Source organism: Hirundo rustica, chromosome 4, assembly GCF_015227805.2.
Source record: "Hirundo rustica isolate bHirRus1 chromosome 4, bHirRus1.pri.v3, whole genome shotgun sequence".
Classification (NCBI taxonomy): domain Eukaryota; kingdom Metazoa; phylum Chordata; class Aves; order Passeriformes; family Hirundinidae; genus Hirundo; species Hirundo rustica.
This window is the reverse complement of record NC_053453.1, coordinates 52,463,580-52,485,866: the sequence shown is the minus strand read 5'-3', so window position 1 is coordinate 52,485,866 and position 22,287 is coordinate 52,463,580. Positions and strand designations below refer to the sequence as shown.

At 41.4% G+C, this 22,287-nt stretch overlaps 1 protein-coding gene across 8 annotated transcripts in view; it reads left to right on the top strand.

Annotated features, from left to right (window-relative positions):
* TNRC6B (trinucleotide repeat containing adaptor 6B) overlaps nt 1-22,287 on the top strand; it is a 129,368-nt gene that overhangs the window by 5,475 nt on the left and 101,606 nt on the right. For 2 of the 8 annotated variants that reach the window (XM_058420291.1, XM_040062025.2), the window contains exons 1-3: nt 12,287-12,349; nt 13,600-13,672; nt 20,108-20,206. In XM_058420291.1, the coding sequence (XP_058276274.1) occupies nt 20,163-20,206 (44 nt within the window). In that variant the 5' untranslated portion in view covers nt 12,287-12,349; nt 13,600-13,672; nt 20,108-20,162. Of the gene's footprint in view, nt 1-12,285; nt 12,350-13,599; nt 13,673-20,107; nt 20,207-22,287 lie in introns of those variants that run through there. The other 6 variants (XM_058420294.1, XM_040062024.2, XM_058420292.1 and 3 more) reach the window with 5 other exon arrangements.

Genomic DNA, 22,287 nt, shown 5'->3' with positions numbered 1-22,287 from the left:
CCTGGACATTTGAGAATCCTTTAGGTCTCTGCTAGGATGTTTGAGGATCCTTAGAAATTAATCTGGTGTCTCTTTCTTGAGAAGATGGAAGTGCCAGAGTACATTTTATTTTCTTATTGCAGCTGACAGTATATTCTTCTTTTTATACAGCTGTACAGTAACTTTGTGATTTAAATGCTTTTCCTGAAGTTAGTTTTTGTAGAAGATTAAATCACCTATACACGCGCTTACTTTATTGTTACTGTGAAACACTTTTTCATATCTCTGAGGTTTCTGTTGCTTGCACACTGTAACTTGAGAAACCATAAGTTAATAGTTTTAGAGGGTGCAACTAGCATGAGGAATGATGGGGAACTTGGGAAAAGTGTTAGGATAATGTTTTGATTTTAAAAAATTGCCTCTCAGAGAGAGGAAGGGAATGTGTCCCCTCACCCCAACTTCTTACAAAGACCAAAATATACTTCAGAATGAATTATGATCCATCCTTGATCTGAAGCAGTTTGAAGTCCCTTTAAGAAAGAAGGCCATAATACATATTGCTCTAAATGGTTGTTTTAAAGCATTTTCAGCTAATTTTATGGGGTTTAGTATCTTTCTTTGTGACCCTCCCTGAGATTTTTATGCATTGAGATTTTTCCTGGATGTATTAGTGTTATTATAACAGCATTCTTATATTGCTGTAAATATAGCAGTTTCACTCTGTGTTGGGAATGTGTTTATTCTGATAACTATGTTTAAGGGTTTTATTTTGGAGTTTTTGTTTGTCTTTTAAGTTCCACTTAACTGCCTCAAGTAAGAAGTTAAAAAAAGAGCCCTTTAGCACAAATGTGTGTCTATGCAGGATATTTTACTATTGCAGTCGTTGTAATTTGAATCCTTATCCTTACATATGTATTTGGGTTCTGAGAAAACTTTGTTTCATTTTAAAATTAAATGTTTCATTTGTCAAATGGCTGAGATTCCGCATTATCAGGTTTGAGTTACATTGTATCAGATGTCTATTCTTGCAAATTAAAAATGTATATGAGTCTTCTTTTGAAGAGAACAAAAATGAGAGTCAAGCCACAGTGCTTATTTGTGAGTGTTCATGAAGATTCATACTGTTTTTCATTGACAGTGCAAAAAAATTCAATAATTAATATTTTCACACATTTGAAATGGATCCTCACATTTAAAATGGATCTTGTCTATATTATTCCCTATAATACTATAGTATTTCTATGCCCCTCTTAGTAAGTGTCTTTTTTTTCTGGTGATTTCATACAGGCTTAGTTCATGTTTTTCCTAGCCCTTCAAGGTAAAGTGGGATAGTAAAGCTGAAACTAAATTTTTACTGTTATAGCTGTGCTTTTTTGCTTGGATAAATGTTTGGTTGCTTCAGGATCTGCTCGTCTACTTTCTGCAGCTGGTGTGGTGACAGCCTGAAGAACAGATGTAGATTTTAGTTGATGTTCAATGTTTCTGTTATATTTAATAAAAGCTATAGGTAAGTTGCCTGTGTTTCTGATGGTACTCACTGTGCTAAGTGGTAATTGTGTCTTGGTTTGAAGGACAGGTATCTGCTAGGGAGGGGTGGGGCCTCTCTAGGAGTGGGGGATTCCAATCCCTTCCCTCCAAGTTATTATAATTTAGAAGATTAAGGAGGCTTTTCAGTCAGAGCTATGGGGAAAGGAATAACAGTTCTTTACTCGTAAGTATAACAAGGCAAACGAACAACAACAACTACAGCATTAATAATAAACAGAACCAGGAACCTCGAGGGGCTTTGTCTCACAAAGCCCATGGCAGTCTGATCCCTTGGGACCCCCAGAGCACAAAGCTGGAACAGTGGAAACTCCCAGGCTGGTAGCTGGAATGGCAGGGGTCCCCAGCAGGCAGGGGGGTGTCCCGGCAAAGTGAGCAGTGCTGAAGAAGTGGCAACGGCTGGACAGGGGCTGACCCAGCTCCAGCAGGGCACACGAAGGGGCTCAGGATTCCTGGGCACTCCAGCAGATGATGGATGGTGGTAGAACTCCCAGGACCAGACCCTCCATTAACAGTGGACTCCTCATGTAGTAAAACAGCCGCCTGACCGTGCCTCTCCGATGCCCAGAGCAGGAAAAAGAGAAAACGCAGCTCCCCCCAGCCCTGTTCTTTTCCCTCCCTCAAACTTCCTGTGATGGTCTCCCTCCCAGCCACGTCTTTTGTGTTAGTCAAGTACCCTCTAAGTATCAGCACTTTGTTTCCTAGTAACTTATGGGGAAAAATTCTTTAAGACAAAAAGGAACAAATCTAATCCCCAACATTATCCACCCCGATTTTTTTCCCATACCAGCACCTTATATTGAATTTAAACCTTTAAATTCCATATATATATATATACATGTGGATATGGATACAGACACAGTCACAGTGTTCACCGAAAAACAAGGTCCCCTTGAGGTATGTATCGGGTCTCTGCATCCTTTTGCATCACCCACCATGTGCAGCCAGGTCCCTGAGTGAAAACAACTGCTCGGATGGAATTGTCTTTGCTGGAGGCAGAATTAATCCAAACAGTTTTTCCCAGCATACCTCTCATGTGTACCACTGGAACCTTGTCTCCATCTCTTGTTCTCAGGGGCTCAGATTGGGTGGGGCCTGCTCGGTTGGTGGAACCTTGAGTGTTCACTAACCAGGTGGCCTTTTTGAAATTAATCTCCCAGTTCTTGAAAGTGCCCCCACCCAGTGCTTTCAAGGTGGTTTTAAGCAGGCCATTGCATCGTTCAACTTCCCTGGCTGCTGGTGCATGATAAAGAATATGGTACACCCACTCAATGCCATGTTCTCTAGCCAGGTGTTTATAAGGCTGCTCTTGAAATGAGTCCCATTGTCGGACTCAATCCTCTCAGGGGTACCATATCTCCACAGGATTTGCTTTTCAAGGCCCAGGATGGTGTTCCGGGCAGTAGTGTGAGGCACAGGGTAGGTCTCCAACCATCCAGTGGTGGCTTCCACCATGGTCAGCACATAGCGCTTGCCTTGGTGGGTTTGGGGAAGGGTGATGTAGTCAATCTGCCAGGCTTCCCCATACTTATATTTGGACCATCGCCTGCCATACCATAGGGGCTTCACCCGCCTGGCCTGCTTGATTGCAGCACACGTCTCACAGTCATGGATAACCTGAGAAATACTGTCCATGGTTAGATACACCCCTCGGTCTCGTGCCCACTTATAGGTGGCATCTCTGCCCTGATGACCTGAGGCATCATGGGCCCATCGAGCTAGGAACAACTGTCCCTTGTGTTGCCAGTCTAAGTCTATCTTTGACACCTCTGTCTTGGCAGCCTGATCTACCTGCTTCTTGTTTCAGTGCTCCTCATTAGCCCGACTCTTGGGGACATGGGCACCTACATGACGGACTTTTACAGGTAGCTTCTCTACCCGACTGGCAATGTCCTTCCATTCATCGGCAGCCCAGATTGGCTTTCCCCTGCGCTGCCAATTGGCCTTTTTCCACTTTTCCAGCCAACCCCACAGAGCACTGGCCACCATCCACAAATCAGTGTAGAGGTAGAGCTTTGGCCACTTCTCTCTTTCAGCAATGTCCAGGGCCAGTTGAACAGCTTTGAGTTCAGCAAGTTGACTCAATCCACCTTCTCCTTCAGTGGCTTGTGCAGCCTGTTGTATGGGGCTCCATACAGCTGCTTTCCACTTCCGGTTCATCCCTATGATGCAGCAGGAACCGTCAGTGAAAAGAGCATAGTGTGTTTCTTCTGCTGCCAGTTGGTTGTACGGTGGAGCTTCTTCAGCATGTGTCACTTGTTCCTGCTCCTCTTCATCCATGAGACCAAAGTTTTCACCTTCTGGCCAGTTGGTAATTACTTACAAAATCCCAGGGTGATTCGGGTTTCCAGTATGGGTGCGCTGAGTGATGAGTGCAATCCATTTGCTCCACGTGGCGTCGGCATGATGGGTGGAGGGAACCTTTCCTTTAAACATCCACCCTAGCACCAGTAGTTGGGATGCCAGGAGGAGTTCTGCTTCTGTGCCAATCGCCTCTGAGGCTGCTTGAACTCCTTCATAGGTGGCCAAGATTTCCTTCTCTGTTGGAGTGTAGTTGGCTTCGGACCCTCTGTAGCTTCGGCTCCAGAATCCCAGTGGTCGGCCCCGAGTCTCCCCAGGCACCTTCTGCCAAAGGCTCCAGGACAGGCCATTGTTCCCGGCTGCTGAGTAGAGCACGTTCTTCACATCTGGTCCCGTCCTCACTGGGCCAAGGGCTACCGCATGAGCAATCTCCTGCTTGATCTGGACAAAGGCTTGTTGCTGTTCAGGGCCCCAGTAGAAATCGTTTTTCTTGCGGGTGACCAGGTAGAGAGGGCTCACAATCTGGCTGTACTCAGGCATGTGCATTCTCCAGAAACCTATGGTGCCTAGGAAAGCCTGTGTTTCCTTCTTGCTGGTCATTGGAGACATTGCAGTGACCATATTGATGACCTCAGTGGAAATCTGACGCCGTCCATCTTGTCACTTTACTCCCAGGAACTGGATCTCTCGGGCAGGTCCCTTGACTTTGCTCTTCTTGATGGCAAAACCGGCTTCCAGGAGAATCTGGATGATCTTCTCTCCTTTCTCAAACACTCCCATTGCTGTGCTCCCCCACACAATGATGTAATTGATGTACTGTAGGTGCTCTGGAGCCTCACCCTTTTCCAGTACATCCATGGCAGATGGTGGGGGCTGTGTTTCCAGCCCTGTGGCAATCGGTTCCAGTTGTACTGCGCTCCTCTCCATGTGAAGGCAAACTGAGGCGTGCATTCTGCTGCCAGAGGAATGGAGAAAAATGCGTTAGCAATGTCAGTTGTGGCGTACCATTTTGCTGCCTTGGATTCTAACTTGTACTGGAGTTCCAGCATGTCCAGCACAGCAGCACTCAATGGTGGAGTCACTTCGTTCAAGGCACGGTAGTCCACAGTCAATCTCCATTCTCCATCAGACTGTGCACAGGCCATATGAGGCTGTTGAAGGGTGAGTGGGTTTTGCTGACCACCCCTTGGCTCTCCAGATCTCAGATCATCTTGTGGATGGGGATCACGGCATCTTGATTTGTCCGATACTGTCAGCGGTGCACCATCGAGGTGGCTACTGGAACTTGTTGCTCTTCTACCTTTAGGGGTCCTACTGCAGATGGGTTCTCCGACAGTCCAGGCAAGCTATTCAATTTCTTAATGCCCTCTACCTCCACAGTAGCTATTCCAAAAGCCCACCTGAGTCCCTTAGGGTCTCTGTAATAGCCATTCCAGAGGAAGTCTATGCCCAAAATACGTGGGGCCCCTGGGCCAGTCACAACTGGATGTTTCTGCCGCTCCTTCCTGGTCAGGCTCACCTTGGCTTCCAACAGAGTCAATTGATGTGATCCCCCCATCACCCCGGCAATGGAAATAGGTTCTGTCCCCACATATTCCAATGGCATCAGGGTACACTGTGCACCAGTATCAACCAAAGCTTCATATTTCTGTGGCTCTGATGTGCCAGGCCATTGGATCCACACCGTCCAAAAGACTCGGTTTTCCCGTGCCTCATCCTGGCTAGAGGCAGAGCCCCTCTAGCACTGGTCATTATTCCCTTCCTGGCCATACATGGTAGAAGTTCCTTCATAGGGATCTGACATATCATCCTCACTTCTATAATACCTGGCTGCTTGGTCATGGGATGCTGAGACTACCTTCATCTTAGTGGGACCCCCTCAGTTAGTGTTTCTCTCCTTGAGCTCATGCACCCATGCTGCCAGGGCAGAAGTGGGTTTCCCATCCCTCCTTCCCATGTCTTCCCCATGGTCACACAGAAAGAACCACAGGTCAGCTCGTGGGGTGTACCCTCTCTCTCTAGCTGGGGGACATTGGGCTCTGACTCTGGGGCCTATAATTCGCAGCAGTGCCATGTGGGAACTGTTCCTCCTTATTTCCTTCTTCACCTCCCTCATCTCCTCTCTGAGTTCCTTAGCCACAGCAGAGACCTGAGCGTGCATTGGGCCACTGATCATACCCTCGTAATTTCTGAGCTTGTTGGCTACAGAACCCACTGTCTCTCAGTTGTTATCGGCATTAAAGGTTGCAATGAATGTGGCATATTGAGACAATCCTAGAGTTACCAGATTCCACAGCATTTGCCCTGTGCACCTGACTTTGTCGGGGTCATTATCATGCTGTCCACCCCTCCCAAAGAGTACCTCCAATACTGCCACTTCTCTCAGCTTTTGGATCCCCTCCTCAAGGGTCTTCTAGCACATTCTGTGATGGTGCTCCTCTATTCTGTCTCTGTGGACAAAACTCTCCCTTACACTCGTTAAAAGCCGCTCCCAAAGGGAAAGGGGCCCTGGCTCCCTTACGAATACCTGATTCACACCTGAGTCCTGGATCAAGGGTCCCAAATTCCTTGCCTCACCACTATCTAGTTGCACGCCTGTACCTATAAGGTCCCAGACCCGAAGTAACCAGGCTGTATAAGCCTCACATCCCCATTGTGCAATATCTTTTTGCAGATTACGGAGACTTTCATACGACAGGGACTCAGGGATGATCTCAACCTCTGGCTCCCCTGTGGGTTGTGAGGGTCCTCCTTTCTTATCCTTGTTGCCTGGGTGCTCTGATTTCACCTTATACTTCCTTGTTTCCACAGGGGCGACTGCTGCTGGCTGTGTCTGCCCCTGTGGTTCAGCTGGAACCTGGACTGTTGTAACGTCTGTGGGTTTGCTGCTGCACCATCAGACTCTCCTTTGTCGGGGCAGGGGGAGGGTTTCCCACCAGCTGGGGCTAAGGAGGCTAAGGGGAAATGTACTCCCTCAGCATCTGGCCCATCTCACGGATCTCCTTCACCCAATCTGGGTGGTTTATTTCTGAGGCAGGCTGTGGGGCAGGGTCAGGCTGTGGGGCAGTATCCTTATTCTCAGGGGTAGGTATCAGGGTGGTTATCCAGGTCAATCTCCTCTTATCCCTGAATGCTAAACAGAACAGGCATACCAGCAACACCATCCACTGTATGATATCATTAGCATTCAGAGATTTGAACCCTTCAAAGACTGGTGGGGTAGACCCAAAGAGCTGGGTGAAGGGTTGGGAAAAAATTTCCCCTGGTGTCATTTCCTCACAGTAGGTACTGTTGTTAAAGTAACCCCAGAAACACACAGTTAGTGTACGATAGCCCTGAATCCATGTGCCTGCCTTCCAGAGGAAGTTAAAAATCCACTAATTCCTCCCCTTGTTAACCCATATAGCAAACTGCATGACAGCCAGAGTTGCCTTAGTTATAGGGCCCATGTTTAGGTAAGGGCCTGCAAATGGGAGAAATACGGCCACCACCACATGCCACCCAAAACCAGGGTAAGCCAGACCACATGATATCCTGTACACAACAATGTAGGCACTTAAGAGCTCTTATTCCTTTTTTCTCTCAGTGCCCTCGTACCCCACTACTGGGTGCCAAATTCTGTCTTGGTTTTAAAGACAGGTAGCTGCTAGGGAGAGGCAGTACCTCTCTAGGAATGGGGGATTCCAATCCCCTCCCTTCAAGTTATTATAATTTAGAAGATTAAAGAGGCTTCTCAGTCAGAGCTATGGGAAAGGAATAACAGTTCTTTACTAGTAAATACAACAGGACAAACAAACAACAACTACAACAATTATTAAATAATAAACAGAACCAGGAACCTCGAGGGGCTTTGTTTCACAAATCCCAGGGCGGTCTGATCCCTTTGGATCCTGAGAGCACCAAGCTGGAATGGTGGAAACTCCCAGGCTGGTGGATGGAACGGTGAGGGTCCCCAGCAGGCAGGGGGGTGTCCTGGCAGGAAAAGGTGGGGGTGTCCTGGCAAAGTGAGCAGTGCTGAAGAAGCCATGACGGCTGGGCAAGGCTGGCCCAGCTCCAGCAGGGCAGGTGAAGGGGCTCAGAATTCCTGGGCACTCCAGCAGATGATGGATGATGGTAGAATTCCCAGGACCAGACCCTCTGTTAACAATGGACTACTCGCGTAGTAAAACAGCAGCCCAACCTCCCTCTCCGATGCTGATAGCAGGGCAAAAAAGAAAACGCAGCTGGCTTTTTCACACATTTTTTAAACTCCATAGTTGCTGTAGGTTAGCTGTCTATAAATTTCTTTGCTTGGCCTTCTTAATTTTCAGAGCACTCAGAGACACAACCATAACTGGCTGATAATACTCCGATTTGTTGGAAGTTAACTCCTCTGGTTCTTTCATATTCAAAGTCCAACTTTCTCTTCCCTGTCCCTGGCAATTTATATGTTGCAGAAAATAGATTCATATTGAGAGAAGCTTCCTGTTGATTGAAAACTAAATTAGACTGTGCAGAAAACATGTAGAAGCCCCATTGTATCAAATACTTTTTAACGTTGCCTAATAAGCAAAGGAAAACTCTCCTGACAGTGTTACATTGTGATGGCCTGAGGGCAAGAATGCGGTGACATAATTAATCCTTTCCATCTCCAGCTCTAACCCTGTACTTAACCATTGCCGGATAATGTTGCTTTCACCAGTTGAAGGTACCTAGATAAACTGGCACTGCCTTGTGTATGGATACTGTATATCAGCTTATCTCACCCCTGCCACAGCTGGGTGTGTAAATTAACTAAAAGTAACTTCAGTTTTATGAAGTGTGGACAAAACATAATTGAGAATTTGTGTTACTGCATTTTCAGATTTAATAAAGGATGAACAAAAAGTAACATATGAGTGAAGAACATTCAAAACTAGGAGGAAATTTCCAAAGTTGGGTTTTTATATCTGGTGTGAGATCTTGACTGTCAAAATCAGTTGTCACGTAGTTCAACTAGGTAGCGTAAAGGCAGACTTTTATGGTTTTGATTGCAGTAGTAAAGCTGGGTTACTTTTATTTTAAATGCCACTTTCAGGGGAAGTAAGATGAAAAAGTTGAAGAACTCTTTTGTGCCAAAAGACTGCAAATTTTGGGCCCTGACCTCACAATTAATTGAACAGGTCTGAAGCTCTTGTTGCAAGTAGTTCCAAATTCAGTAGTATTGACTAAACATGTTCAGCAAAGATTGCAGTGTTGAGGACTAGCATTGTATCAGTAGTAACTTGCATTGTGTTTTTAAATTTAAAAATTAGCCATAAAAATGAGTGTATTGCTTAATTTCTTTGAAGATGAAAAAAAAAGCATCATTGAATATAAAACAGATTTTCGAAAATTAGCTTTCCGATCCTTTCTTAGGTGCTGAAATTGCTGAAAAGTACAATTCAGACTGATGTTATGCTATAAATGTTGATGAAGTTCTATTTGGCAGCTGGTTGCGTTCGAAGTTGGTGTTTGCAATTATAGTTTAGAATTATTTGCTTAACAACTCAGCATTTTTCTTTGACAATAATAGTGCTAAGATCTTGGACTTCTCTGCATGTATAATCATGTTAATGGGAAGTCAAAACGTCTTTGTATAAAATAATCTGTCTGTTATTAATCATTAGAAGTGAGATAAATATAGAACATTATTTTGGAAAATGTCAGGGTGTAAACTATGTGACTTAAGCTTCATTCTCTGTCACACTCCCCGGGCTCTGTCCTGGCTCAGTCTGGCCATAATCTTCTGCCCGAGGCTGCATTACGGGTTGCAGTGCTGGGACCTAGAGCCTTTCTCGGGCAGCCGGGGATGTTTGTGTGCCTTCATTGCTGCTGGAGGACTTTGCACCAGTATTGCCATGCTGGTGTGAATTCCTTAACAACACAGCTCTTATTGTAAAAGTGAACAAAGCAAAAGGATAGTTTAACACAGGAAACTTTGATACTCTTCTTTGATACCCTTCTAATTAAATACAGGAAGACTATAAGAACTAGATAGTTTGAAAGGCACGACATCTTCCTGTCCTGCACGTGAATGATTTTTAGTAATGTTGTCTTTTGCTCTCGTAATTGCTGCTGTTAGTGAATAATACCCTGTTCCCCCTTTCCTCTGCACACGGCTGCTTACCACTTTATCAGTTTTAGTTTAGTTACTGCTGCTGGGTTTGATAAACATACTGCTGTATAGAACTTGATGAGTGTTGCTGGTGGTTCGAAAGGAAACCTTCGATCTTGAGTTGACTTTAGTGGTATGAATAATCTGTCAGGATGAATCTGTTGGAATTATCAGCAGTTAAAGGGGTTACTTACAGCTCTCAGGTTTAAAGCTGAGCTGTTGAGAAGCAGGCTTCTCATTCATCACTACATTTTGCTTAAGATGGAGAAAATTCTTCATGTCTCTGGTCTAGTATAACATGCACTCTTCACCTCTCCTTAAAAAACTCTGGTCCTCTGTATCCTGAAGACTTTGTCACTTTGCAAATGCCCTGAAATAAAGGCTTGGTTGCATTTGGTGTAGCTCCAGTAGTGCTGAATCCTTGGGTATGCTAGTATACATGGATTGCTGGCATTTTGAGCATGTTGATTTTTTGCCACTGGGGCACCATTAAATGCCATGATAGTTGTTATACTTATGGTAATGACTTCTTTTGTGCCATTGGGATTCCGAGCATTGCTACTGTTAACAAGTAGTGGCAGCATTAGCAGTGTAAATAGTCCTTTTCCCTGCCTGAGAAAGGATAATTTGCAAGACCTAGTAGAACCAGAGATGAACAGTTGAAAAGAATGTAGTTTTTTTTAGTGATAGTTTGTTTCCAACTTTGCAAAACAGATCTCTTGATTGGGTTAAACTTTGCTGTGGAGCTTAAAAAGCAGCTGGTATTCTCGGCTCAGTATATTTTAATTCCTTGCCGCTCCAGGTATCACCACAACTCTTACTGTGATGCTGACTGTCAAGAAGATGCTGCCAGTCGGTTAAGACACACTATTCCCAACAACCTCAGTTTGATAGTTTCCATAAACATTGTGGTGTTAAGTGTTGAAGGTCTTGAAGAGAAAAAGTAGAAATAATTTCGAGGGTGTTTTGTTACATACATACTTTGTGTCTACACACATATATGTGTATATGCGCATAAATGGGTGTGTATATATGCTTCTGTCACAGTGAAAACACAGAGTGGAACAAAGCACAAAGGACTTAGAAAACCTAACCGCTTGGCAGCCTTTGGCTGATTATAGTTGGGATTTAATCTTGATTACAGTTGAGAAGTGATTTGTAGTGTATGTAGCATACAGTAGGCTGCTTTAGCAAAGTGAAGACATACCTTTTATGTTCACTGTAACCTTTAATTGGTTCTTTAGCAAAATCGGTACGAGCAGAAAAGAAATGGGGTTTGTGCTACTTTATACAGTAGAAAGTGGCAAAAAGGCGTAAGCAAAACATTTTTTAAAATTAAGCTTTTCAGTTTACTTTTCCTTTACTGGGAAGAGAAACATTTAGAACCTTAAATGTTGTTTATGTAAATGGTTTGGAACACTGGGAGAGTGATGATGGAGTATTCTGTTCTTATGTTTCAAGGCTGTCTTTAGACTCAAAGGCTACAGCCAGGATTTTCTAAATTGAAAGTCTGATTTAGGATCATTTGAGAAGTATCCTTTTGCATGTTTCACGTGTCTCTCTTAATGATGAATCAGAAAAGGCAACATTCTTTAATGAGAAAAAACCCACAAATTCACTAATGATTGGATTTTCTTGAGCAGATCATGTTGTGTATTGTCCACTTCAAACCATCTTCAAGAGCATTCTGTTTTAGGAAATGGTTTATATTTGAGCTGTTCATGTAAAAGGACTTAAGTGCTGTGAAATGGGACTTGTGATTTGTTCTTACAGGTTGTCTTTAACTTCTTTATTGTCCTTCTGTTCTCATGTTACTTTAGAAGAGCATTACAGACTACTGTATATGATATCTATTCCAATGTGCAGCTGTTCATCTTGTGAAAAGTATGTGTGTCATATCTACATGAATAGCTGAAACATTTTCCATATGTTACCAAAAACATCAGTATGAAGAATTTAAGACTGAACAAAATAGGAAGTTGTGCAGCCAACGCTAAATTAAACATAATGGACACCCTCTCTCATGTCATGTTTTTCTCTAGAACACCACAGTGATTTTGTGGAATGTGTGACTGCCATTGCTGAATATTCCTCTGGATATTTTTTTTTTTTTTTTTTTTTTCTGTGAGAGGTTGAGGATTTCTGCCTTTTCCCTTTCCTCCCAGCTGCTTTGTTTAGAGTGATAGCTTTAGTTCATTTTTCCTTGAAGTACAATCCTTCCTGGATTTCCTTCCATCTAAGTAATGCAAAGAGACTGTTCTAAACCATGTGAAATAAAGAGATTGCAAATTATTGGTTACAAGCTATGTTTCTGTCTTCAGCCTTGAAAAATGAAGTGGAGAATTACCCTCACAGTGAGACCTGAATTATCGTTACAGTGAATTATCATCACAGTGAGGGTTGTCCCAGGTAATTTTTATAGTAAATCCTGACTGTTATTCTGCTGCTGTGCTGTAGATGAAAAGCCATGAAATATTTCTGTGTTGTTTTGAAGCTGTGAAGCCAACTTGAAGGCAGCTTCCCAATATCCTAATTGAGTATGTGATGGCTTTGCTTATTTACATCAGCAGCTGATTTTTGTGAGATGATCTTTTAAGACAGCTTGAGGCCTTTTGAGCACAGTGTGCTCTAGGTTGCTTTATCAGAATCACCCCACAGCAAAGTCAGAATCAAGCTCAAAATGAAAGTTTGCATCTGTGAAACATTTACTCACTAAGCAAAGGGACAGGTAAACCACAGTGGCAGATAGGACTGCCTTTAGTCACCAAATGTATTTTCTAGTCAGAAATTGTTTGAATGGAAATCATGCCCAGAAAGCTCTTAGTTAATGCTAGAAGATCACGAAAAAAATACTCAGTTTATGGCAGTTAGTCCAATGACAGGAACACTGTTCCTAAGGAATGCTGTACATTAAGGAGTAGTAGCCAACAAAACGATGCAGTGAATTTAGAAAAATGCCACTTGTTCATATCCCTTGCAAACAAACCTGAGTAATAGCAACTGGAATAATATAGGTTTTACTGATGTTAACTTAGACGTATAGTGGTAAGCTGATGGTTCTGGACTTCTTTTAATTTCTGGAAGTTGGTTATGTTTTGAAAACCAAAACTGAAGTATTTAATACTAGCTGTGGTTAAGACAGATTATGTATGATTTGAAATGGGCTTGATGGTTAGCAAGAGCAGTGCTGCTATGTTACTCTTTCAAAATAGGATTAAATACCTGACAATTGGTAGGTATGGAATTTATTTTTTACACATAATATTTAATATTCAGGAGTTATTGTAGGATTACATAATCACTTCCCTTGGCTGCAAGGAAACATATTTGTATGTTCTCTCAGTTCTTGTAGAAGAAACCACTTTCACTCCATGTTTTCCCCAGTTGTGAATAGAAATTTTGTTTCTGGAGCCTCCTACTGTTCTGTTGTATCTCATAATCAGTAGGAGATTCTCTCACACATGCTACCAGTGTTTACTGTTTTTCTAGATTTGGATGGGAGGTTGTGGGGAGAATTTTAAGAAACTATTTTCCTGATGGCAGCCATTCCTTTCACTTCTGTGCACCTAGGTTTGCTGAGCTTTGGAGACAGTTGACTTTTGTTTTTATATTTTACTAATGACCACAGTTTAATTTTTTTTTTTTTTGTCCCCTTTTAGGGTTTTGTTTTTGCACTGAATGTAGCCAGGACGGATCCTTGTGGGCTTTGGCAGCCCTTGGAAACTGTCAAAGGTAAAAATCTACCAAAGCTCGGTATTGTGATCTTGAAAGTTGAAGGCGAGAAGAACAGTAGCCTGTGCTGGTTCTTAAGATGCTGTAGGATCTCTTTCCATGTGCTTTCTACTGTGTTACTTCCTGTGGGTTTCCATGTGAAGTTTGTTACTGCCTGATGTGATTTGTTTCTATAAGCTAAAGTCAGTATGTATGATGTATAATTTTCTTTGAAAATTAGTTTATATCAAGATTTTTTTTAAGTCACTGGAATTGGTAAGTGATTATTTCTATAAGCAATAAAGTTATAGTCAGGGTTTTTTTATCTTCTGAATGCTCTTGCTTTCAGAGCAACTTGTATTTGAAGTGACAAAAAATACTCTGATCTTCTTCTGTCCATTAAATTTTATGTTGCTTTTATACATTCTTAACAGACACAATGTAGTACAATGCTTTAGCCATTAAATACAGTATGGCTGGATCATGTGTTAAAAATGAACATTTTGTCTGTACGAAGAGACTGGTGACAGCGATCATGTGTCAAAGAAGCGCGGTCTCATTTAAGACACAGTTTAGTCAATTAGTGCCTTGTTCTAACTGCTCTTCTTTCAAGTATGCCATGTATACAGGATGACCATCTTCGAAGAGCACTCATGTTCGTGTTTTGCTTTGTGAGAGAGTTTGGGACCTACCTTCAATTTCTGCTTAATGTCTGTAATGGTGACAGCTGGCGCAGCCTTACTGTCCTTCAGGATGTTTCTAGTGGGCCATGTCCAATTTAAACTTGGGGGTTCACAGGAATTGCAATTGATTGTACCTTAATAAGCGGTTCTCTCGCAGCTGCACTCTTCAGAAGCTTGAAGTAGATTTTTTTCTTCATTATCAAATGAAGAATAGATTTTCTCTTTAGTCCATATTTGATTCCTGCTGCCACTCTAAAAAAAAAAAAAAAAAAAAAAGTGTTGCTGCATGAAAAGCCCTTGAATTAGACAAGATGCTTAGTCCCAGTCATGCCTGTTTGATGAAACCTAGTTTGAAATCATTGAAATTCCAGCTCTGTCTAGCTATTGAGTACCTTGTGTTTTTCTGTGCTGGACTTTTCTATGTGGAGGGAGAAATAGGCCTAAAGGAAGTACCTTGTTCACTGGTATTGTTTTTCAGCGATTTATAGGTATATGGAAATTTTGTTCAGGTTTTTCTTGCCAGAGTGTGTTAGAATGCAGTAGTGCAGAGATGGTACCCATAAGGACACTGTGCTGTTCTGCTTACACTGAGTGGCTGGTAGCTGCCTCCGTCATGCTGATCCCCCATAAACAAAATGAGTACATCTTTGCTGCAGAAAGAGATGGAGCAAAAATAGGATTAAATATCAAACTGGATTGTCCCAAACCCATACCGTTTAATGGCAGGACAGTATTGCAGTAGGCATTAAAGTTTGTAAGAAATCCAGCTGGTTCATATTAATGAATGTTTTTACCTTTGGGAATAGATTCTCATCACTGTATTACATTTTAAAGAGTTAAATAAAAGTTGTTCCTAAGTTTAGGTGTGCATTTGCTACATCATATGTGGGCATACCAGTGTATTTGTCAGGCCTTCCTTGGCGTTACCTTACTCCAGTTGAAGTTAGTTAATTTTTTTGAAGGATATCAGGTAAATAAAAAATTGGGGAATTTCTGTCACATTCCAAGTAGTATGGGTGGATATATGCAAAGGTAGAAGAAGAGGGTTATCTTATTTTTGATCTTTTCCAGGAGTGAATTTGTTTATCTGAAAATCTAAATGGACTGTCTATAAACTTTCTTTTTATCACCTGGAAACCTGAAACATCACTTTAAGTACTGAATATAAGTAAATAAATCCCTTTAGGCTTTTGGCATTTTCCTGATTCTGTAGGATGCTAGTAGAAATTCTTACTTCCCGTCCACCTTCCGTGCATAGAGTAAATGACCTTGTGTGTCACCTTCAGTGCTGTAGTCAGAAGCTGGTGAGCTGAAGAGGTGATGTCAGTAACATGGAATAATTATGTTATTTCTTCATGTGCTGGCAATAATCAGTCTTTACAACCTTCAGTTGTAAACGACTTCTGCAAAAGTCTGGCACAGAAGTAGTGTTCCCTAGATTCAGGAATCTTGAAATGTCTATTTGGCAATAAATAAACTTGCATTGCAGCATTCTTATGCCAGTGGCTAATGGAATCAATGATTCATGTATGCAAAAGAACATCAAAATTATTGAATTGGGCAGTTTATTGAAGTTTATTGAATTATTTATTGTTATTATTTATTTGTTTATTTCAGGATGTTTTGTCTCCTGAAAGAACCCAGAAGCAAATGCAATAAAATATTAAAAAAAACCCCAAACAACAAAAGGATAGTATAAAAAACCCCAAAGTATTAAAAAAAAAAAAATACAACAAAAACCCAGAAGCAAATGCAATAAAGCGTTAAAAAAAAAAAAAAAAAAAAAAAGCCAAAAAAACCAACCAACAACAACAACAAAAAAGTAAAACTCCCTCTTGCAACACCTCTTGTAGTCTGTGGCTTAGGGTCTTCCTGCACCAGCTAAAAATTTTTGTTGGTGGATTTTCTTTTTCCCTTGTGAAGTTTTCTAGTAAATTACTGAGCCTTTTAGAACTTCGACCTTTTTACCATCCCATGTGAGTGAGTTCACTGTAAGTATTGTATGACATAATATTATATGGCTTTTTAAAACATCAAAGCAAATAAAAACATTAATTATGGGATAAATTGAGAGAAAATAGAAACTATAAAAAAGAAAATACAGGGGAGAAGGAAAAGAGTTAATTTGTTCAATCTCCTACTCTAATCTGTGAGTTCTGGATAGTTCCAGTGTATTTAATCTGTTGTCTGTGGAAGAGCTTGCTTTTCTTTGTTCTTGTGGCCTTTCCGTTTTTTAAAATTCCCTAGTTTTACTTTTGACCTTTTCTTTCTTCCTTTGACGTGCACTAGTGGGTAGCTTTTTTGGTTTCTTCCAGTAGTATATAAAAACTGGTGTCAAATACTGCCAATTCCTCTGGTAGTGAAGGATCTCAGAAGATAAAACACGTCAGTTTTTCAGAGGCTTATGTTTGAGTTCTTCCAGCACTCTGAACAAAAAGTAACTTCCTCTTACGGTGCTCTTGGTCTGACTATTCTGGTCTTGTTTTATATAAAAGCTTTTTTTAATGTTTTTGTAGCTCAAGTTCATTCTTGCTTATTTCTCTGACTTTGTGGCCAGGTAAGTGCCACAGGAATCCTTCTGGCAAAAGCTGTTTTGTCTATTAGACATCAGACTGTCTGTCTAACAAAAATCGGAAGAGCTTCCCTAACACTTGACTCTGATACTGCAAAATCATGCTCCAAAGCTTCCAGTTCTGGAGTGGGTTTCAGAAACCAAGCATAGCAAATAAGTACCATGGACAGGGACTGCCCAGCCTGGTATTCTCCGCTGTGGGTGCAGAACAAAAAGCAAGAAACATTTGTTATAGGCAGGAGGATCTTGGCATAGATGTCATGCTTAGCATTTTATGCCTCTGATTTTTTATTGTGCAGAAGGCAGAATGTTTTAGTGAGGATTTGGATTAGAGTTCGCTTTTCCCCTCATTCCTTCTTTTCCCAGAAAAGGAAATTATTGTTCTCCAAGTCTTTAAAACTCTTGTGCCTTGCACTAGAATGTATGATATTACTGAAAATAACAGCTTGTTTGTTGTAAGATTTATTAAGTTGAATGTAACATTTTATCGCTTCAGGTCCTTAATGTTTGTAGAACATGTTATTCACTCCTTGAGTCAACCGTGACAGGTGTTGTTTTACCTACGTGCAATATAACTGAGGAGGTTGGAGTGCAGATAGCCTTACACTCTGAACAGGCATTAACAATGAAGTGAAGGAGGTGCATCATTTAGAAGCTTTCTCTTGTCAGTTTCAGGCTTGGAATTGCTGCTGTGAAGGTGACAGTGAGTAGTTCTCTAGCCGAGGTGCACAAATAGAGAAACTGGAAGTGGATGTTAAATGCTAGTGCAGTTGAAGAGTTACATAATCTTGTGAGAGAGAACTGTTAAAGGCCAACAACTCTTGGCTTTAAGAGAATTCTTAACGCAGTATACTTAGTGTGAGCCCTTACTTTCCATATACCTGGAATGTTAGAGAACTGGTCATGACTTATGTCTTGCATTTTAAGTATGAGAGATTCCTGCTGAATTTGTGCTGGTGCATTTGATCTCTTAAATTGATTAATTTGATCCATTGTCCCTGAAAGATGCCTCATCCTCTGGAGTAGAAGACATTCTAATCTTAAACACCAAAGTCTCCCTAATTGTATTGCATCCTTCCGTAAGTTGCGTTACAATTTGAAGAATGAAGTTTGGGGTGCAGATTTTGAAACTGCACTGTTACTGTCAAAGAAACTTACTAGGTGTAATGGTTTAAATTTAATAAAACCGTGTGGAAACACCAACATACGCTGAAAGAATGAAAGTAAAAAAAGTTGAGAAAAAAAGAGAAAACTTAAACTGAAACAGAATGACACTTTAAAACACGCTTCTCTCCTTTTACAAACTGTTAATTTTCTTATTGAACAACATAGAAAGACACAATTTAGGATTTTAAGTCAGTTTCACTATTTAGACATAATCACTGATAACTTTTTAGGAGAAGAGCCTCTCTAAAATTTTATGAAGACATTTGCTACAGGACAAAATAGTCCAGGGATCCTAATGTCATACATCTGCTACTGCCCGGAGTTTTCGTAGACTGTGATGTTCTATCAGCAAAGCTTCTCAGTGTATCTGGGGTACTTTTTACGAATACTTCTTCTAGTTTAAAATCATCTTTGTCTCAAAGGCTGAGACCTCCCTTTAACCCAGGAGCAGGGGTTTCGAAGTTCTCAAATAAATCTCAATTATATCAGTCCTTAATTTTGATTAGAATAGCATTCTACCCAATGATACTAAGTTGCTACAAAGAACAGTTCATTTCTCTATAATTTACCTTAGAGAAGTCTGGTTACAAATGTCCACTTATTCTAATATTATTAGTTCTTTTACTTCTAATCTAACTGACTTTATGTGGTGTCTGTTTCTATGTACCTTCTGTCTTTCTTTCTTCTTTCTCTTAAGGAAGAATTGTGCTTTAAAACTCTGTCTTGCTAGGGAAGGGTTACATCTGCTTGGGCCTGCAAAAGCCACGTGCACGCACTGAGGCTGCAGGAGCTGAAGAAAATGCAAAGCTGTGCTGATGGAGGAAGCTGGTAGATGTCCTTTTTTCCACCCCTCGGTCTCATCCAGGGTGGCTCAGCTCGGAGTTGTTACGGAGCTGCAGGCTTGCTTTCTCTGCTGCCAGCGGCGATTAAGCTGGGCCATGTTTTGGCCCCTTGTGCCGCGGTCTGAGCACATGGCCCCGCACTGCCGAGCTGCAGCCGCCCCTCTTCCCTGCCGGCAGCAGAGGAAAGGGCTCAGCCGGCCCAGGCCCTCCCTGTGCGGGCAGCGGCCCTCAGAGGCCCGGCTGAGCCCGGCCCGGCCCAGAGGGGCAGCAGGGCCCGGGCCCAACCACGATGTCACCTCATGGCTGATTCCAAAGCGAGAGAGCGACCGATCTGCAGCAGATTAGTTTTAAACATCCCTTCCAAAGTTGCATTCACACTTCCCATTGGTTAACCCAGGTGCCAATATCCCCGCCAGCTTTTTGATAGGTCCCTGTCCTCCCCCTGCCAAACTACTGCACGGTCAGGGCAGGAAAAAAACATCTCACATTTTTCCATAACTAGAAAACAAAATTGTGCCAACCCATGATACTAGGTTACCTAGTAGTGTTGAATATTGGAAACATTGGGGTCTGTTGACCTGGGTTAAATTGGAATTGCCAGCCTGAAGGTGAATTACTATCTGTTCCCTGAACCATTTAGATTCTAGAATGTTGTTGTTGTTTTTTTTTTTTTTTTTTTTTTTTTTTTTTAGTCAAGTCAAGGAAAAAATCCTGAAAGTAAGACTTCAGAAGTACTGTGAGATCACTGGAAGACCTAATAATTTTTCAAACTACTAACCTTTAAGGTTGTTTGTAAGCTGAGTCTTTGAAGCTTATATTTGCACAAAAGCTATTTCCTAGTAAAGAATTGCTCAGCTCAGGTCTGTGTCATTGTTCCTTGCTGACTGTGACTTTAGTGAGTAAAATCTGTGACTACATTTAAATACTCAGCAATGACACTTTAAAGTTAAAAAGAAAGTATATTCCTGTTAAGTGGGGTTTTTTTGTTGTTCTCTTGATTAAGTAGTTTTGTCTTATCCTAAATAGCAGTTCTCATTTGCATAAAACATCATTTCAACAAATATGTGCAGAATGTCAGCATTGAAGGTCATAGCCTAGAATTGTTGTTCATGAGCGCTGTAATCTCACATAATGTTGTTAAAGGCAGAAAAATCATTGTTTTTAAAATACATCTTTGTTGTTTATCTTTTAGGCAGTATTTTGCATTTCTGCAGAGCTTTGCACAGATCCTGTTCCCATGCAAACTGATGAGGGAGAAATACTGGAGGAAGGCAGTCCCAAGGTCAGTGAGGTAAATGCCACTGTTTTTTGGAGGAACAAAAGCTTGCTTGGCTGAAATCGGGGGGAGGGGGCAGGTACATGGAGTAAACATTGACTGGTGGTGGTATTTTTCATAAATACCATAATGTAGATACTTATTATTTATTGTCATGGAGATACTTAGAAAATTAAACTTTGAAAAACCTTTAGAAAAGACAGGGGGTTTTGCCCCTCTCTAAGGATCGGAACGTGTGTTTTCAGGCGCTTCCAGGAAGGAAAGAGAAAACTTGTAAAAAGATACTAACCCTGATTGTATTTCATTTGTGAAAACTGGAAGGGCTTGCTGTCCTACCCACCCACCCTCTGAACTAACCTAAAGAATTGGACATGTGGGCCCTTAGGTGCTGGTATTGCTGACTGACTTATATTAAAAGTGCTGCTTATTGTTTTCTTGTACTTGTCAGTATGTGCCATGTTGTGAGACTGCATAGTGTGTTGCTTTTAAAGGCACTTGTGATTCTCAATATACCTTGTTGGGACAGGAGCATGTGAAGTGTTCTGTTGAATACAATGCTATGTCCTGCTTTTTGCCTACTTCCTGAAGATGCAAATGTTAAGGCACAAATTGCTTTGGTTTCCATAATGACATAGTGTCCTAGGTTACAAGGTAAGATATGCCCAAAGTATGTATCCTATCACCATCTACATGAGCTGTTGAAACTAGGCTGGGCAGTGTTTCCCTTGCCCCCTCCCTCCAGACTATCTTCTGTTAATGGCCCATCAATGCCCTGCTGCATGACTCATAGGTAAATCCCTCCAGGAGCTATCTCTGTTTAATGGGCAATCAAGGACCCATTGCAGGACTCATAGAATGATATCTGCCTCTTGTGAGATGCTCCACCCATGGGGAGGAGCCAAGCATTCCCACCTGGATATAATCTGGGATTTGGGACAGCACAGGCAGCCTTACCCACTGGATTCCCAGAGGACAAGAGCTACCAGACCTTTCTGTGGGATCACTGCTTCAACAAGACCACTTCATGTGGACTGCTACCACCACATGGTGTCAGGTTGTATTCTGACTCCATCAGGGATCTTTTGTACTATTGCATTTATTTTATTTTATTTTACTTTTTTTTTTTTTTTCTCCTCTATTAAATTGTTTTTTCTGACTTGGAGTCTCTCGCTGGTTTTGCTTTCAAGCCAGCACACGTAGTCATTGTCATACTCTTCTGTAGGCTTATAAATACAATTTATAGTCCTGATTACTTAATGAATTAGTGTCAACATTGCAACTGATCTGTTTTTAAAATATGCTTCCCACATTTCACAAAAATCTGAGTTATTGTTAGCTTGCCTGTAGCTTTGTGTAAGAGACAGACTGAGAAATGAAAAACCAGAAGACTAAAGTTTAGATTAGTTTCCTAGGTAGACCTTTGGAGAGATGTTTCCATGGTTTTAGGGTCTAAGAAAGAACATACTTTTAGCTGTAAGCACCAAGTTAGGAATTAAGTAATTATTAGGGAAAGGATTTGGCAATTGTGCTGCATGTACTTTAGGAGTTGTGTTAATTTAAAATAGCTTTGAAGGAATGTTGGGTCTAGATTAGGAGCTGAAAAATGAGAACATACCAGTGGATGTACTTACAGTAATCCAGGCTACTGAATGCATCTTTTGACAAGGATGTGTTTCAGTGGGTAATAGACATGAGAGAGAAGACATCCTGCTGCAATAATTACTGATTTTAGCATAGTTATTGGTGCTTTCTTTTCACCACACAGAAGCAATCTTTGTGTCTGTGTGTGTGTGTGAACACACATTTATGTATATACAGACAGGTACCATATATTTATGGATACAACGCTTTTTTTTTTTTTTTTTTTTTTTTTTTTTTTTTTTTTTTTTTGCCCGTGTGGCAGGAAGTTAATTGAAGTAACTGTCTTTTCCTCCAATGAGGGGTATGCTTAATTCTGGATATAATGGTGAAGATTCTGTCTCTGCTCCAAAAATTGGATGAGCTTAAATTTAAAACCAAATTCTTTATACTGACTTTGAATACCTAAATGTATATGAAGTATTGCTTTGAAACAATTGTCATATAGAGAATGTGGG